At 35.9% G+C, this 16,829-nt stretch overlaps 8 protein-coding genes across 8 annotated transcripts; 5 read left to right on the forward strand and 3 right to left on the reverse strand.

Annotated features, from left to right (window-relative positions):
• Window positions 1-2: 2 nt before the first annotated feature.
• C9374_005202 (uncharacterized protein) lies at window positions 3-3,422 on the reverse strand (the record flags this gene model as incomplete). Its single annotated transcript, XM_044694927.1, has 1 exon — window positions 3-3,422. One exon carries the CDS (start codon window positions 3,420-3,422, stop codon window positions 3-5), a length of 3,420 nt encoding a protein of 1,139 aa, XP_044548301.1.
• Window positions 3,423-3,526: 104 nt separating this feature from the next.
• C9374_005203 (uncharacterized protein) lies at window positions 3,527-5,402 on the reverse strand (the record flags this gene model as incomplete). The annotated part of the gene is made up of 3 exons (XM_044694928.1): window positions 3,527-4,439; window positions 4,518-4,895; window positions 5,086-5,402. 3 exons carry the CDS (start codon window positions 5,400-5,402, stop codon window positions 3,527-3,529), a joined length of 1,608 nt encoding a protein of 535 aa, XP_044548302.1.
• A 540-nt stretch (window positions 5,403-5,942) lies between these two features.
• Window positions 5,943-8,975, reverse strand: C9374_005204 (uncharacterized protein; the record flags this gene model as incomplete). Its single annotated transcript, XM_044694929.1, has 1 exon — window positions 5,943-8,975. The coding sequence occupies one exon, from the start codon at window positions 8,973-8,975 to the stop codon at window positions 5,943-5,945; it is 3,033 nt and encodes a 1,010-aa protein (XP_044548303.1).
• An 807-nt stretch (window positions 8,976-9,782) lies between these two features.
• Window positions 9,783-11,060, forward strand: C9374_005205 (uncharacterized protein; the record flags this gene model as incomplete). Its single annotated transcript, XM_044694930.1, has 1 exon — window positions 9,783-11,060. The coding sequence occupies one exon, from the start codon at window positions 9,783-9,785 to the stop codon at window positions 11,058-11,060; it is 1,278 nt and encodes a 425-aa protein (XP_044548304.1).
• Window positions 11,061-11,143: 83 nt separating this feature from the next.
• C9374_005206 (uncharacterized protein) lies at window positions 11,144-12,350 on the forward strand (the record flags this gene model as incomplete). The annotated part of the gene is made up of 3 exons (XM_044694931.1): window positions 11,144-11,384; window positions 11,472-11,662; window positions 11,799-12,350. The coding sequence occupies 3 exons, from the start codon at window positions 11,144-11,146 to the stop codon at window positions 12,348-12,350; spliced, it is 984 nt and encodes a 327-aa protein (XP_044548305.1).
• Window positions 12,351-12,393: 43 nt separating this feature from the next.
• Window positions 12,394-13,719, forward strand: C9374_005207 (uncharacterized protein; the record flags this gene model as incomplete). Its single annotated transcript, XM_044694932.1, has 1 exon — window positions 12,394-13,719. One exon carries the CDS (start codon window positions 12,394-12,396, stop codon window positions 13,717-13,719), a length of 1,326 nt encoding a protein of 441 aa, XP_044548306.1.
• Window positions 13,720-13,787: 68 nt separating this feature from the next.
• On the forward strand, window positions 13,788-15,498 carry C9374_005208 (uncharacterized protein; the record flags this gene model as incomplete). The annotated part of the gene is made up of 4 exons (XM_044694933.1): window positions 13,788-13,836; window positions 13,963-14,719; window positions 14,818-15,385; window positions 15,478-15,498. The coding sequence occupies 4 exons, from the start codon at window positions 13,788-13,790 to the stop codon at window positions 15,496-15,498; spliced, it is 1,395 nt and encodes a 464-aa protein (XP_044548307.1).
• Window positions 15,499-15,560: 62 nt separating this feature from the next.
• C9374_005209 (uncharacterized protein) lies at window positions 15,561-16,556 on the forward strand (the record flags this gene model as incomplete). Its single annotated transcript, XM_044694934.1, has 1 exon — window positions 15,561-16,556. One exon carries the CDS (start codon window positions 15,561-15,563, stop codon window positions 16,554-16,556), a length of 996 nt encoding a protein of 331 aa, XP_044548308.1.
• Window positions 16,557-16,829: the final 273 nt, after the last annotated feature.

Consider the following 16,829-nt stretch of genomic DNA (forward strand, 5'->3'; position numbering starts at 1 on the left):
TTTTATTGTCTCTTGTACTTGATGAGAAATTCAGGATAGCACTGATTCCTATCATAGACAATGAATTCCGTGTAGGCACTGGATGATGCATTCGACTTTCCAATCACACTATCATACACTCTACCATTGGTATTTGGAATTTGTGGAGGTCTTCTCTGATTTCCCAAACTTTGTGACGTGGAAGCGCCTGCCTGATAAATTTGTCTTCCCAACACAACTCGACTTAAAAACATGGAATACTCTTGATTAGAATCTGGAGTGCAATATTGATCACTCTTACTACAATTTTCTGCAAAATAAATTCCAGCTCCAAAGAGACCACTCAAATTACTTAGTCTCTCATCGAATCCATGTTCTGTAATAGATTTGACGACATTGGGTTTCGTTCCATGCCATAAATACACTTCATTGCAAGAAAGATCTAAACCACATTGTTTGATCCATGTCTGAGCATTGGAATGTGAAACTTGATGAGTTTGAACATGGATGGGATTTGCAGGGTCATTATACGCCATCAATTGCTGTTTTCGAGTACTATATAAGGAAAATAAGGTTGGATTTTCAATTCTGAATATCTGGTGCACCACTAACTGAGTGTAAGTCATTCGAACTTGTTGATCTCGTCCACTTCCCAATGTTGAAGCGCGACAAGTAAAATCCAGTAACTCTTGAATAATATCTTTCATGTGTTTGGTCACCTCAACAATCATCAATGGCGATGAAGACCCATGTTGTGGAGAATTCACAAGTCGATATTTCCAATACGAAGGTAAAGAGACCGTGAGCTGAGATTTTGAATCATTTCTCAACTTTTCATCCAATTCTTGCAAAGTTTTTTCCTTTTTTTGGAGCATGTCAATTTGATGTTGAATTTCCATTCGTTGTTGTTGAGTTTCATCTTGATAGAGCTGTCTTTCATTTTCCAACTCGAAAACTTGTCTTTGAATATCTTGTCGTTGTTTTTCTAAATTTTGCAATAATTCACTAATTTCTGATTGTTTCTTCTCTAACACTTGTTGATCGATTTCCACTTGTTTTAACTTATTTTGGAATTCAATTTCTTTTGGAAGCGTATCGACTGTGAAAAATGCATTGGCCAAAGCTTCAGAAGAAGAAGGTCTCTTTGATGGATCTTCACTCAAACATTGTGTTACGAGATCATGAAGAGATGGATATTCTTTCAATTCCTGTAACATGACATTTTTGACAGTTTTTCCAAATGCGTACATATCTGACATGAACGATGCTTTTTGTCCCAATTTCACAATTTCAGGAGCCAAATATTCCAAAGTACCACCGCTAGATCCACAAGTTCGAGTGACCATATTCAATGTTCGATTTTGAGTGTCCATACTGACATCGAAATCTCCCAAAATCACTCGAATGTGAACTTGATGAATTTCAATAAAAATATTTTCTGGTTTGATGTCGCAATGAATGACACCACTCGAGTGAATGTGTTGAATCGCTAATAATAATTGTCTCCATAATCGTTCCCAAAATATCATATCTAATTTGAAAAGTTGTATTGTCTCATGTTGTTTCTGTCTGGAAATAAATTGTTTTAAATCTCCTCCATTGTAAAACGGCATGACCACATAAATCGAAATGGAACGATGTGACGTGTTGGTCTCTAAATAATAACCTTCCAAAGTGACAATATTTCGATGCTTAATTTTTTGAAGAATTTTCAATTCCTTTTTAAGTTTGTCCAAATCTTTGTGATCTCGTACTTGATATTGTTTGATAATGTAACGTTTGGATTGAAAATCTGTGGCTTCAAAAACGCTGTGATTACCACTCCAACCAGAAAGTTGAGAAATTTGTTTGAAAAAATCAGGAGAGAGTTCTGGAATTCCCAAAATGGGATGCATCTCTTCGAGAGTGTGTGAAAACACTTCGGAAAATCCAAGTTGGCGCAATTTCAATAAAGTCAGACGAATTTCATTCGATTCATGAATCAATTGACGAGCTTGTTCCTTATGTGTCAGAATTTTCAACTCTTGTTCTGAAATTTCCTTTTTTAGAACCTCTTGTTGCTCCAAATTCTTTTCATATAACAGCTCTTCTCTCAATCCCTCAATTTCTAACTGAATCTTTTTAATCACTCTCTCAATATTTCTTTTTTGTTTGTTAATTTCTTCCAATCTCTGTTGCATGTGTGAAAAATTTTGAATCAATTCTCGAGCATTTTCAAAATATTTGTGTTTTTGAAAAATCAATGGAATACTTTCCTGAACGAGTGCATTGGCGATTGATTTCAATTCTTGATAATATACCATACAACTCACAAGTCCTTCAAATAATGGGTGTGGAAAGGTATTTGCATTAATAAAGTGTTGTGAAAGAAGGGAATACTCATGGACAAGTGAACGCTTCACTTGTTGAAGCAAATCATTGAACCAAGAAAGATCTTCATGTTCGGAATGACCTTCTTCTAAATGGAGAGCGAGATCTCGAAGAGTTTTCGAGAGTTCTTGCACGGTGGGTGAATGATTCGTCGTCCATGATGTCAAATTCAATTCTGAATAAAAATCTTGTTTCCAATTCGTCAAATAAATGGCAAGTTCAAAGTCTTTGAGTCTGTCATTGGAGAGAGTGTTGCTACATCGATGAATTTCATTGTGTAACATGGATTGGGTGCAAATTTGAAAATTCAGTAAAAAATTGGAAATGGTTTCAACATGTTCTTCTGTTTTTACAATAAAATCGTTCAATAATGGAATGCAATCTCCTTGAAGAATTTGATCTTTGACTTGTTGAAATTCTTTAAAAAGTGAATCAAATAATTGGATATCTTTTTCATTCTTGATACTAAATTTGGTAGTGGACGGATTGGTAAGGATGAGATGACACTTGTCTAAAGGTGTCATGACAAGATGTTCAATGTTGGTCAATAAATCAATTGCTAATCCATTGGAAGCCAATTGTTCATATAATTCATCAATTTTGGCCATTTGTTGTAAACATTGTTGTTTTCGTTGTTTCACTTGTGAGTTCAATTGTGAAATTTCTTGAAAAATCATCACGGATGGAATTTCAGAGAAGGGTTCCTCTCGGATCCAACTGCCACTTGTCATGGATGGATCATGTAATGATGATGAAGTTTGAAGATTCGGTAAAGTTCGAGAAGTTGTGTTGTTTAAAAGTGATTTCATGGCTTTCATTGAAATGTTCATAAATTCTTTTTGGTACTTGTTCAATACTTCTTCATCAGTGTCAGTTGTCAAATCCAATAATTCTTGTTGGAGTGTCATGAGTTTGAAACGAAGTTCAAGATTTTGTTTTGCAATCTCCGTCGATGAGCGATGATCCTGAGCCGAGTCGTCACGGGGAGCAGAGGGAGTCAGGAAGGTATTGCCAAGTTGCATGAGAAGAGTTTCGATTTGAGATTGGAGAGTGTGGAAGGGATGGCTTCGCATTTTTTTGTTTTTTTGAATGACGTGATTTGAATTCTTTTTGACAAGTGACAGGTTGATAAATTTTATTCATCCGTTTTCACTCTTTATTGTACTGAGCTCGAATTCTATCTCCTATCGTATCCATAGGTTCCTCCTCTTTGATTCTTCTTAAACACCATTCCATACAACTTTTTCAAATCCCAATCATTCATCCACTCAATTTCATTGGAATATTTTGGAATGACCATTTTCACAAATTCTTCATCGCTTCCATGAAATTTACTTCTTTCTCTCATTAATGAATTTCCAATTTTCGAAACCATATCATTCACAATCGTGGCACGATAATGAGGTGTTCGTTTTGAATTTTCCAAATTCAGGAGGACAGAGGTCACGTGTTTTTCTTGTTGCAATAAAAATCCACAATAATCCTTCTTGATCTTGTTCGTATCTTGATGACTCATTCCGAGTGTCCATTCAATAAAATGTCTATAAAATTCATACAAGTGTTCAAATCCGACAACTTGTTGAACTACAAAATAGGAAAATTGTTTTTGGGAATTTTGTTGTGAAAGTTGAAGTGAACTTTCATTCCGATTGGACGTGAAACTCCATCCTTTATAGGCACCTACCATGGCACCTACCATCGAAGCAACCGTGTCTGTATCTCCTCCAACATCAATGACTCGCTTTAAACAAATAAGGAAATCTTCATTTCGCAAAATAATGGAATGTAAAAGAGCAGAAGTGACACTCGCAACAGCAAATCCATCATGAGGACCTCGAACCGTTTGGGAGGTGGTCATTTCACAAATGTCAACAATACTTTTAAGAGAAATGTCAATTAATTCTTGTTTCGATGGAGTGCTGGAAGTTTTTTTAAGAAATGAAAGAATGGCTTCGAGAGCGGTCGAATAGATTCGTTTCTTGGCTTGTTGCTCATATTTGGAAAATTTAGAAAGCCATACTTCAAATTGTTTGGTTTCTTCAATGACTACTCGAATCAAATCCAAAGTTTCAATATGAAGTAATTTTCCTCTATTAACGTGGTGTTGACATTATTCGAGTGTGAAAAAATTGTTAAAATTCTTAATACAAGAAATATTTTGCACTTACTGAATCCATTGATAAGTGAGCCATGCAACAGAATATGCAGGAACAATTCCAAGAATATCCTTATGAGTCAGTTCCCCATTCATTACAACATCTTGTCTTAATCGTTCAATTTGTTCTATCGGTGAAAGTGACACGTGACAGGCAGCAATGGCACATGGCCACGATCTCATAGCTACTCCATTTCCAGCTGTTTTCTGAGAAATGTCATTATCACACTCTTCATTCAATGAATTGACACTTTCTCTGAAATTTCGACCTGTTCCTCGAAATCCACCAAATTGATATTGACTTAGAGGACAACCAGCCCATGTGAACCAGTCCTTTTTGGAGAGAGCTTGCCAGAGTGTTTTGATATAGATTGGATCGAGATGATGATTTCTATGATGCAATGAGTCATGTTTTTGCAAATACGTTTTTTTTGAGAAAATGTCAATTTGTCAACATCGATCACACCACATAATGTAAATGTTTTTCGAGTCCAATATTTGTTTTCAACCGATCAACAATTTGTTAGAATCATCATTATACATTGTCAACTCGGCATCAATAACTTCATTAAAATACTCACATCAAATAACTCTCGATCAATGAAATGGACATTTGTGTGTCATCAGTATAAATCAATCCAGAATGACATAATTGTTTAGGAAAGACATAATGAGTACCAGTCGATGCTGTGTGGTTGGATTTCTTCATGAGCCACATGCTCTGAATTTCAGATTTTGTTTTGTTTTCGAACGGAGATCCCAATGCGTCTCCGATGGTAGCTCCGATAGCAGTAAGAGCCATGGAGTAATACATGGGGTGAGAATTGGCTTGTTCGAGAAGAGGGATGTCTTGTCGTTGATCGATTTGATTCTCGAATGAAAGAGTTGAGTTGGACATTTTTTTTCGAATTGAGATTGCTTATGTCAAGTGTCAATCAAAGTTGTCTTAATGCACCAACAATTGGTTCAAACAAGTTTTAAGCTCCAATGAATTTAATAAAATCATGATGTCATTTTCATGAATGACACAAATTTCTGTGTGTTTCTTGTTCAAACATTTGTGCAACGAATGTGCATCAACCATTGTGACGCGTCGTCCTCGTACTCATTAAGTATGCCTTATACCCTCTTTCAGAGTGCTATTAAGGTTATTTCTCCAATAAATCCGTTCACAAGAATCAGGGAGGGTGAGCCAAAGCGTAGGCAACCAGCCTATACCCAACCATTCTTGGCGACGTTGACGAACTCAAGTGTCATCACGAAAATAAACATCTCCAACCAAAAAAAATGCCTACAGCAAACAAAACGTTCTGGCAGAAGCTGAGTGATCAACACAACCACATCAGCAAGTTTCTTCACTTCAACAAAACAACACGCAAACCAGAGTAGGAAACAGAGAAAACAATTCATCGAACTGAACAAACCATCAGTGGAATTCCTAGTCGTCTATTGTTGTACATTCTGCTTTTCCGATGGCCTTCACAATTTCTTGATCGTTCCCAAACTTCGACAACAGCAAATCATACAACATAAGCACATCCACAACGGCATTATGTGCTATTCCGGGAAGAGAGTCACATACTTTTTCTCTAAAGTGGTTTTCTAATCCCTTTTTTCCAAGCAAGTTTTTTTGCATAGTAGAACAATAGTAAATTGTTGATCGGAGTTTAAGTGGTGCAATTGCAGCACTAAAGAAAGCCTTGTCCAAACCAGTTGAATGAACCAACAACATCACATCAGCAGTGTCATTCCTAGTCAAATAATTACAAATTTTAGGAATCATGTTTTGCAATGTTTCACTTTCATCCAAAATCTGAAATTTAGTTTCGTGCATTTGTAATGCAATAGAACTCCACACACCACTAGGGGATACAAATATGGAATGTAATTCATTACTAAATAATGATAACATTGCAAATTGAATTATGGAGTTGCATTTTGGAGAAAATCCTGTTGTTTCTAAATCTAGCACAAAGAAGTTCAATGGTCGTCTTGTCTCTTGATTGATACAGTGAGGCGTGGGAATTGATTTAAGAGGTGCAAAATTATATTGAATAGTCAACCTGTTTTTGAATTTTGAAATCAGGTAAGGTGGTTTGTGTTGTACAATAATATTCTCATTGTTTTTGCAACTTTGTTTCCTAAAAGCAACATCTTTTTCTAATTGAGCAGAAAATTGCAAACATTCTAATTGAGCAACTGTTGCTTCTGCTTCTTCGTCTGAAAATTGATGTTTAGCTTTCAAATGATTTGTAAAAGACCCTTTGATAATATATGGTTTTTGTTTTTTACATCCAGAAACAGGGCAGCATAAATATATACATTTAGGAGCACACACTTCAGCCCTCAACGTAGTTTTTCTTGAGTAAGTGGCTACGTTTTGATTAATAATTTGTAATTCTTTGCAAGTTTTTTTCTTGACATTTCTATCAAGTACAATTCGACCAGGAAGAGTTGGTAAAATCTTGATAACCAATTTCATACCAAAATAATGATCAGTTAATGGAATATCTGGGAGTGAGAACCCACGAACATCGTCAGTGGAATGTAATATTAAAAATATATAGAATGAAAATAGTGCGCTTTGGCAAAATTGTTTGGTTGTTGGCTTGGGAAACATTCCTCGAATTATTGAAAAGAGTAGCTCTTCATAATTTGTTGTAATGCAACTGGGTTTGAAATTTGGAAACCGAGACGCTAATGCAAGAAATCCTTCAAGTGTGTGAACACATATTTTCTTCGTTTTTTTGGGATAATTGGGTAATTTTTCGAAAATTGTTTTGCTTTCACTCAAAATATCAATTATATCCGGACTGTTATCATTAATGCAGTCATAAATATCACGAATTAATTCAAGGTAACCAGCAACACTATTTGCCTCTATAGTGCCAATTTTACGTAATTCTTGCAATACAGGTCGTTCTGTTAAATTTAGACATGATTTCAAATTCATAATATCCGTAGGATCAACTTCTTCTCTGTCGAGTAATCGATACAATGTCCTATGTTGTATCATGTAATAAATTATGGTCTGCATTGAGATTTTCTCGTGCAATATTGTTCCATTAAATAATACATTTCGTTGATTTTTGAAATTGTGAACGTAATCATTGACGAAAATGAAGTCTTTGTGTTTTTTTCTAATAATTGTTTGCACAGCATGTGCATCAATTTCTGCATCAGAACATCCACACACAATTGTTACAGATTCTTGGAGCAACTCTTTGAAATAAAGTATTTTGCTAGTGACAAATTCAAGTACGTCTGTTTCAGAACTAACTCCAAACCAACCCAGCGGTAAATGCCATGAATTATCGATGGCATTAATAGAAAATAAAATCATTTGGTCTATTAGATGTTTAACACCAAATTGTTTCACGTCTTCAACAGTGTAACAATATTTTTCACTTCCAACAATTTGATCTCCCAAAACATCAAAATGTTTAAACACTTTCATTCCATCAAACGAGATACATGTATCTTTACAAGAGTCAGGCAGTAACATGTTCTTTAGGGTAAGTGTGATGTCGGGAATCATACCATAACAACCAGCAGGTGTCCATTGTTTAACAGTATTCCAACTTGGTATAATTAGATTATATTTTAAATGATTAAAATTATTCCGTTCAATATTTTGATTGCGCTCTCCTCCCATTCTGATGAAAAATTGTTTTCCACAATAATATTTCATCACAACCCAATATCTTCTTTCAACCTCTGAATATTTGTGATGAAATGGATTCTTTGTATAATTTTGCAACTGATTGAATATAAAGGATCCAAAAAATGTCTCTAAGAATGGAGTAAAGCTTGACCTTGGAACCTTCAAAGCTTGTGTATCACGGTGTTCATTGTTCGTAATTTGTTTGTTGTTGTATTGTGTCGACAATGCTTCATTGTATGAAGTTTGAGCTTTTCTAAACACTGTTAAAAGTTTGTGTTCATCTTGGCTGACTGGTATAAATGGCACAAGTTTACACAATAACTCATACATCAATAATGGAAATGATATTAATTGCTTGGGTTGTGGTAAAATTCCTTTCAATAGCATTTCAAATATATCATGCCTATTTTCCATGATTGAAACTAGGTGTTTTTCCAATTCACTACATTGACGACACTGATTTTGAAAAATACTACAATATTTTGAACAACATGCTGATTCTAAGGTGAGTTCGTCTCGAATAACGCCAATTATGTCATAATCGCAATTATAAATTTGTTTTCCTGTTAATAATTTAGAATAATTGTTCCGATTTATACCTCTGCAAACGTATTTCAGTTCGGAATAGCACTCTTCATAACTAACATTAGTAGCTGGTGTAATATTTTCAACCATGAACGGTTGATCTTCAAAATAAACTCTTTTCTTTACTGACGGCATTATTGAAGCAGTTGAACGAATATCGGGAGCATTGTGGTTGTGTTGATCACTCAGCTTCTGCCAGAACGTTTTGTTTGCTGTAGGCATTTTTTTTGGTTGGAGATGTTTATTTTCGTGATGACACTTGAGTTCGTCAACGTCGCCAAGAATGGTTGGGTATAGGCTGGTTGCCTACGAAGCTTTTTCTATCTGGCTCACCCTCCCTGACAAGAATCACTAAAAATTTACAAGAAACTTTCAACTCGATGTTTCCTATTGTAATGAAAATAAAATCTCCAAGTTTCTTACTGGTTAATAAATAATATGGTATGAAAAAGATAATTAAGTGATGGAATTAAGACATCTTCTTGGTTTTCCTTCTACTCAACAGTTACACTCGAACATTCCCTTATTAGACAAATAACACCAAAGAGACATTTGACAATGTCCATTTCTAACTGTTCCTTTGACCAAAATTGTACAAATACACCCCTTCCAATCATTCACACGCGTTCATAGTTTTACATTGAACCAGCACACACACGGAAGAATGGATTCCCTCCTTTCATCTCTAATCGTCATCACCTCGAAAGCTCAAAAAAACTCAAAACAGGGCGAGGTCATGAGGTTGTTGACTGCTTTTACTGTTGTACTCTGATCAAAGTTGTTCATCTTCTTCTTGTTGTTGTTGTTGATAGATACAAACCCACTGCGTACTTGTGTTTGCTTTGAACTCAAGTGGCTGCACCCAACGATTGAATCATCTCTTTTAGTTTTATATCATCATGAAATGATTCTACGATGAATCGTCGTAACAGTATATGTAACAGTAGTAACAGTTCCTCTATTCCAAACATTTACAACATTCCTTCTCGAAACGAGAAGTTCTCGACCACAACAACAAGGCCTTCAAGGATGAAGAGCTCCTCAACGACTCGACTCGAACAAGAAGGAGAGAACGATCCTTCTTCACGGGAGCATGTTTCATTGCATACTGCTTCCATTCCACCCCATCCACTTTCTCATCATCAACAACAGCAACAACATGAACCTTTTGAGGATTGTATGGAATCATCTTCTCAATTGTCGAATACAGTTTTGGATGATGGTGCTTTTCCTCTTTCCAACATGCTTACTCTCCATCATCCAGCTTCTTCGTCCCCTCTGGTACCGAGCATGTACCAGACGATCGTACTTCCACAGGATGAAATCATCCATCCATCACAACACATGCATCATCATCATTATCATCCTCAGATACATGAAACACATGTGTCGGATTCTAGCAAGAGTCCTCAAGGAACATTGAAACAAGGACGTCCTCGACATCATTCACTTCCGAATTATTCAGAAACACATGCATCGCATGGGTTTCTTCCTCCCCTTCCTTCGTTCTTTTTATATATGGAAGAGTCTTTGGATGATTTATTAGCATTGAATTTAGAATATTATCGACCACGAGTGATGAACGAATTGAGGGAATTAAGGCTCATGGAGTCCAAAGAAGAATCTTCAACCATTGTTTCCCATCCTCCCAATGAAGTCATTATCGACCAAGGGAATGTGTCTTCTTCTCTTTTTGAATCGAATCCATCCTCACAGCACGAATCTACTGTGATGAATCCCATGTCCTCCCCGTTGTTGCATACTAGTACTATTACTTCAAAGAGCTCGAGCTTGAGCAGTGGAAATGGGGATTGGAGGTTTGCACACGATTCAAATTTGTTTCATTCCAATGAATCATCATTCCCTAGTGGTGTCGAACCTCATGTGGTACATGCCAGAAAATCCTCCATTCATTCAACCTCATCATCGAATTCACAAATAGGTACCACCTCGAACCCAATGAACATTGCTGTGTTGCACCATTCACATCTCAGGGAGAACCAATTACAGCCTGGAAGGAATCATCATGTCAATACCATTTCCATGCATTCAAATCATGGACAGCAACAACAACCACAGAACACGAGTCATGGCTCGAGTGGAGCTTTCTTTCATTATAGAAATTTTGTCTCGCCTTCACCAAATTCCAGCGTTGGCAGTTCAGCAACAAATTCCACACATTCGGAATTGACTTTGAACGAAGCGAAAAATCATCCTCGAAGAAAACCAAAAGGTTATGATCATATGGTGAAACAATTTACATTGAATGCACAACCAAAACCAAAAGACTCTGATTCTAGAAAATGACTGCACGGGCAGGATGGTTTTCAGAGACTTTTGTTTACTAGTACAATGGGAGCGTGTTCCAAGTTCTTAAGACAATAAAAAAAATGAAAATTTCCTTGTTGAGCGATTTGCATGTGGAACATTTCGAGAGCTTTTCATCGTTTCAAGACAAGTATGAAGAGAAATTTCATCGGAAACTGTTGAGTACAAAATTAATCGAGGAAGGATCGGACGTGTTGATTCTTGCTGGAGATGTTGCCAATGTCAAACAAGAAAGTTTTAAAGAATTACTGAATGATGTGAGCCACCGATTTAAACATGTGATTTATGTTGCAGGAAATCATGGTAAGTGTATTTCCTCTTCGTCAGAACGGTTCCGATGAGTGGAGATGAAACAATTTTCATGATTATTTCTAAATGTATGAAAATTAGAATTTTATGGAAATGAATATTATAGTTGCATGGAAAGTATGAAACAAGTGTGCCTAGAAAAGAAAAATATTCATTTTCTTGATCAATCAGTAGTAGAAATTAAAGATGACGAAACAGGAGAAATGGTTGTTTTTATTGGATGTATTTTGTGGAGTCGAGTACCAGAAGCGTCAAAACCATTCGTTGGAACAGTACGTTTTGATATTTATATTCAACACGGTGATTTGATTTGCCATGCATGGTCAACCATGGTTTTAATTATTATGATTATTTCAATTAATTTAATTTTTTTATTTGTTTTATTATTTATTTTACCTTGTTAAATAGTCAATGAATGATTACAAGGTCATAAAAATTCAAGACAATGCTTCTACAGAACCAGTCAATCTCACAGTGAATGATACAGTAAAGTGGTTCGAAGAACAAGTTCAATTCATTGAAAAACAAATTCAACTTGCAAAACAAGAAAATAAGAGAGCCATTATTGTCACACATAATGCACCTCTCACAAAAGGAGTTAGCGACCCTAAATATGAAAACAGCACTACTGAATTTACAAAACATTTGAACACTGCATTTGCCACTGATTTACGGCATTTAATGGGACCTCCAGTGATTGCTTGGTTTTTTGGCCATACTCACTTCTCATCAAGACAATGTCATAATCAAACCATTGTGGCTAGTAATCAATTGGGATACTTATTGTTTGGAAATGAAAAGAATGAATTGTATGACGAATTTTGGGTGTTTGACACAAACCATATTGACTATTCCAAATACAAGCAAGTGAGTGACCATTCCACAGAGAATAATGAGCATCACGCTACATCAGCACAAACAACGACTACCTCCAATAAGAAGAAGTGTCTATTCATGTGAAGGCAGTCCTCCTCTTCATGTTCAATTGTTTCTTTCAAAAAAAATGTCTGAAAATCTCAAGACCATGAACCCATCATCAACACAAGACACAACCGACCACGAGAAAACTAACAATAACCATCAAATACAATCGGAGGATAGAGTTCGTGTGCCAGGTTCATCCACACTATTTCCGACAGGTATCATTCAAGATGGACAAATGTTTGTTGATCCCGAAACTAAGCTTGAATATATCTATCATGGAGACAAGAGTGCTTGGTTTCCTCATGTTCAGGAAAATCAATTCGAAGATCAACAATCCATCTATAATTTTCAGGAAACGGAGGAGATGAGACAAGAGAGATTGGAGAAGGAACGTGCTTTGAAAATACGAGAACAACTCCAAAAAGAAAAACTCGAAAAGAAGAAGCGAAAACATGGCTCTGAAAGTACAAATCAAAAATTGTTTAATTCAAAGAAAGTTGCTTTAGAAAATGATGAACAAGAGGAAGAAAATCAAGGCGAAATTTCCACTCCAGAAGAAAAGAAGAAAAAAACCAATGACGATTTTTTACCTGGATGGCATGAACAATTCAATACTTCAATATACATTACTGGATTACCGCTGGATGATAAGAAGGTCACTCTGCATTTTTTAATTGACACCTTTTCCAAGTGTGGAATTATCAAAACAGATCCCTTCACAGAGCAACCAAAAGTTAAATTATACAGAGATGAACATGGAAAGCTTAAGGGAGATGCCAGAGTGACGTTTCTCAAGGAGGAGAGCATTGATTTGGCTCTCACTCTATTTGATGGAGCTTGTCTTTTCGGAGATGGAACTAAAATTACTGTGGAACGAGCAAAATTCACCAAGCCTGAAAATTATGATGCATCGCGAAGTTTAGAATATCACAATAGAAGAAAACAAATTAAGGATAAGGAGAATAGAAAATTACAATGGGGCTTTGGGGATTATCCAGACGAAGCAATGGGCTCTGAAAATGAACCACAAGGGCGAGTGGTCATTCTCAAACACATGTTTGTTCCAGAAGATTTCTCGACGGATCCACTTTTTGGAGCCGAATTGAAAGATGAAATCAAAAGTGAAATGGAGAAAATTGGAAAAGTCGACAAGATTAAAATTTACTCTGAAAATCCTGAGGGAGTTGTGGAAATTCGATTCAAATCGCCCAATCACGCTCGAGCATGTATTAAAGAAAATAATGGAAGAATGTTCGATGGTGGTCGTGTGGTGGCCTATTTATGGGATGGCAAAGAGAATTTCAACGTTGTGGAGTCTAAGGAACAGGAAGAAGAACGTCTTGAAAGATATACGAAAGAGTATGTCGAAAAGTCCAATGAAAAATCAACGGAGAGTAAACCTTGATTTATTTGATTTGAAATGAGTTTGGGAGTTGAGTAGAGGAAAAAGAAAAAACAAAAAACCACAAAAAAATGCAAAAATCAAAGGAAAAGCTTGATTACTATAAAATTCTCGGAGTGGGTGAGTCGTCATCATTTTGAACATACATATTCGGAGATTAATGAATGCGGATTTATCTAAAATGCTTTATTAAATTTTTTTTAATAACAATTAATTTTGGTAATTAATTACATTATATTTGAACAGATCGGGATTGTTCCGAAGAAGACATTAAACAAAGTTATCGGAAATTAGCCAAACAATTCCATCCCGATTTAAATGTTAACAAACAACAAGCCACAGAAAAATTTCAAGAAATTACAGAAGCCTATGAAGTATTATCGGATCCTGACAAGAGACAAAATTATGATGCATTCGGAGAGGCAGGTCTCAATAACAGTAATAACTCTTTCGAGCAAATGGATTCCGTCATGAATCCTTTCGATATGTATTTAAATCAATTTGGATTTTTTGAAACATTATTCGGAGGAAAAGTAAAACCTCCAACAAACGAAGATCAAGAAATGATCATTCCGATCGATGTCACACTCGAAGAACTCTATACTGGATGCAAAAGAGATTTCACAAAGAAGAGAAAGATAATTTGTAGAACTTGCAATGGTACAGGAGCATTCTCAAATGAACACGTGTTTTATTGTAAAGCTTGTAAAGGAACTGGACGAAGAATTATGAGGCGAACGCTTCCAAGAAACATTGTACAGCAATTTTCAACGATTTGTATGGATTGTGAAGGAAGAGGACAATATGTCACAAAAAAGTGTGAGACCTGTAAAGGAAGAAAATTGGTCAATGAGATTAAGACAGTCACTGTGAACGTTGAGCCTGGAAGTAGACATGGAGAGAGAATTATTTTGAGAAATCATGGAGATGAATGGCAAAACAAGGCAACTAGTGACATTACTTTTGAAATACGACAATTACCGCACAAGGAATTTGAAAGAGTGTAAGTAATCACCCCTACAAAGAGTTCTAATTGACCTCGCTTGACGCATTAATATTTACTATTAATTAATATTAATTTTATATGTTGCGTCATATCAGAGGAGATGACTTGTATGTGAAAAAAACAATTACACTTTTGGAGGCGCTTACTGGATTCCAATTGACACTCAACTCCCTCGAAAAAGGTAAACAAATAATAGTGAAATGTGAAGATGAAGTCATTCAACCAGGTCAGAAAAAAGCCATCCCCAATCAAGGAATGCCAAAGAAAGGTACTACCAATGAATTTGGACATTTAGTGGTTGTTTTTGACGTTGTGTTTCCAGAACATTTAAATATGGAGATGAAACGATATTTACGAATATTACTCGATCCTAAAACAAAAGATCTTTCCAGTATACCAATCCCGCATGATTTAAGATCAGTATCCTCCTTCTCTTCTTCATACTCGGATGGAAATATTTCAGCATTTGAGATTAATCAGACAAAAGGAAATGAAAAACGTGAGAATGAAAACAAGCACCTCATTCATGCACAATTCCTTCCTGGACATTATGGTATTAAGGCAGGGTCTTTGGCGCCACACAACAATCTTGAGAGCAGTACTGCTCCCCCAAGCACAGACTCTGATCGTGATGGGTCTATATTTTCTTTCATTAAGAATAAGGTAAGTAACTGGTGATAGATTTTGTGTTGAATTTGAAATGCTCTTTTTGGTTGTGTTACCTAAAATAATTTTGATATTCACACCAACAACAGATTAAATCCATGTTCATGTAATTTCAATCATCATAATTGTTGTGTTTGATGTTTGTTATTTCAAAAAAACACACTAAAAAAATATGACAAGAAAAATTCTTCGAGTGCTCATTCATTTCTTGTTGGATCATCACTGGGAAGAAATGGACTTTGAAAATTGTGTAAAATTTGTGTGTCATCATGATCTGGATTATGCCACGAGTCATGCGATTTCTCATCTCATTACACAAGCGTTCCCAACATCAAGAATGACCATTCAGAGTGCATGGGTCATTGATTGTTTGGAAGTATGGACGCGAGAAGATCCCGAATCAGCACAACAAGCCTTCTCTGAAAATTCCTATCATTTCGGGTCGACTCTGATTTGGGATTTGTGTACACACTATTTCACCACACAACATTCGAGACTTTTTGAACAATGTCCTCATCCGAGAAGAGAGAAGGATATGAAATCAACAACAAATGAAACCACTAATTTAGAGGAACGACGAAGAGATTTATTACAAGTTGTGGAATATTTGTTATCACATGGTGCAGATGTTGAGAAGGGTTTTGTGAGATCGAATTTTGTTTCGTTGACTCCCTTATCGATTGCTTCAAGTTGTGGACATTTAGAAACTGTGAAATTACTACTTCAATACGGTGCACAACCTTTCAAATTTGGTAACATTTACTATCAATATGAATGTCCACTCTATGAGGCGTTGAATTCACGACATTTTCAAGTATTTCAAGAATTGTGTCATCGAAATTATTCATGTCTTTCTGAAATTTGTTGGTATGAACACATGGATGGTACGGAACAGAATGGTTATGAATCATTGATACGAGGCTACTCGAGTCCTGGGTTGATTGATGCTTTGGATGAACGTTTTTTTCTAATGGAATTTGTTCAGGGACATGTCGATTCAGAATTATTACTCGAAATGCAACAATATTGGAATATAGATGTGGATCAGTGGAAATGTATTTCTCGAGGTTTTCATCAATTCTTTAAGAATTTGAAAACAAGTCTAAATGTTGGACTCTGCTCCGATATTGAGATTGTATTCGGTCCAACCTCTTTCTCAAATGAATAATACCCTGATGATGGAAAGAATGCCTGTATGGAATAGATGCATGTATCTTTAACGATCTTTGAGTGGGGATGGAGAAGTGATCTCTCTTGCGTGTGGACTCTCAATTTGGAAGTTTCAATGCCTTGATTCATGCTCGAGAGACAAAAGTCTTCCGTTTACAGTTTTTTTTCTCGATAAAAAAATTTCAACAAGCAGTATTGGGAACGAATCGAGAAGTATTGTTGTTGAGGGCATCTGCATCACTGAGAGAACGACGATTGAATATTCGGAGTG

This window comes from Naegleria lovaniensis, assembly GCF_003324165.1.
Source record: "Naegleria lovaniensis strain ATCC 30569 chromosome Unknown tig023, whole genome shotgun sequence".
Taxonomy (NCBI): Eukaryota; Heterolobosea; class Eutetramitea; order Acrasida; family Naegleriidae; genus Naegleria; species Naegleria lovaniensis.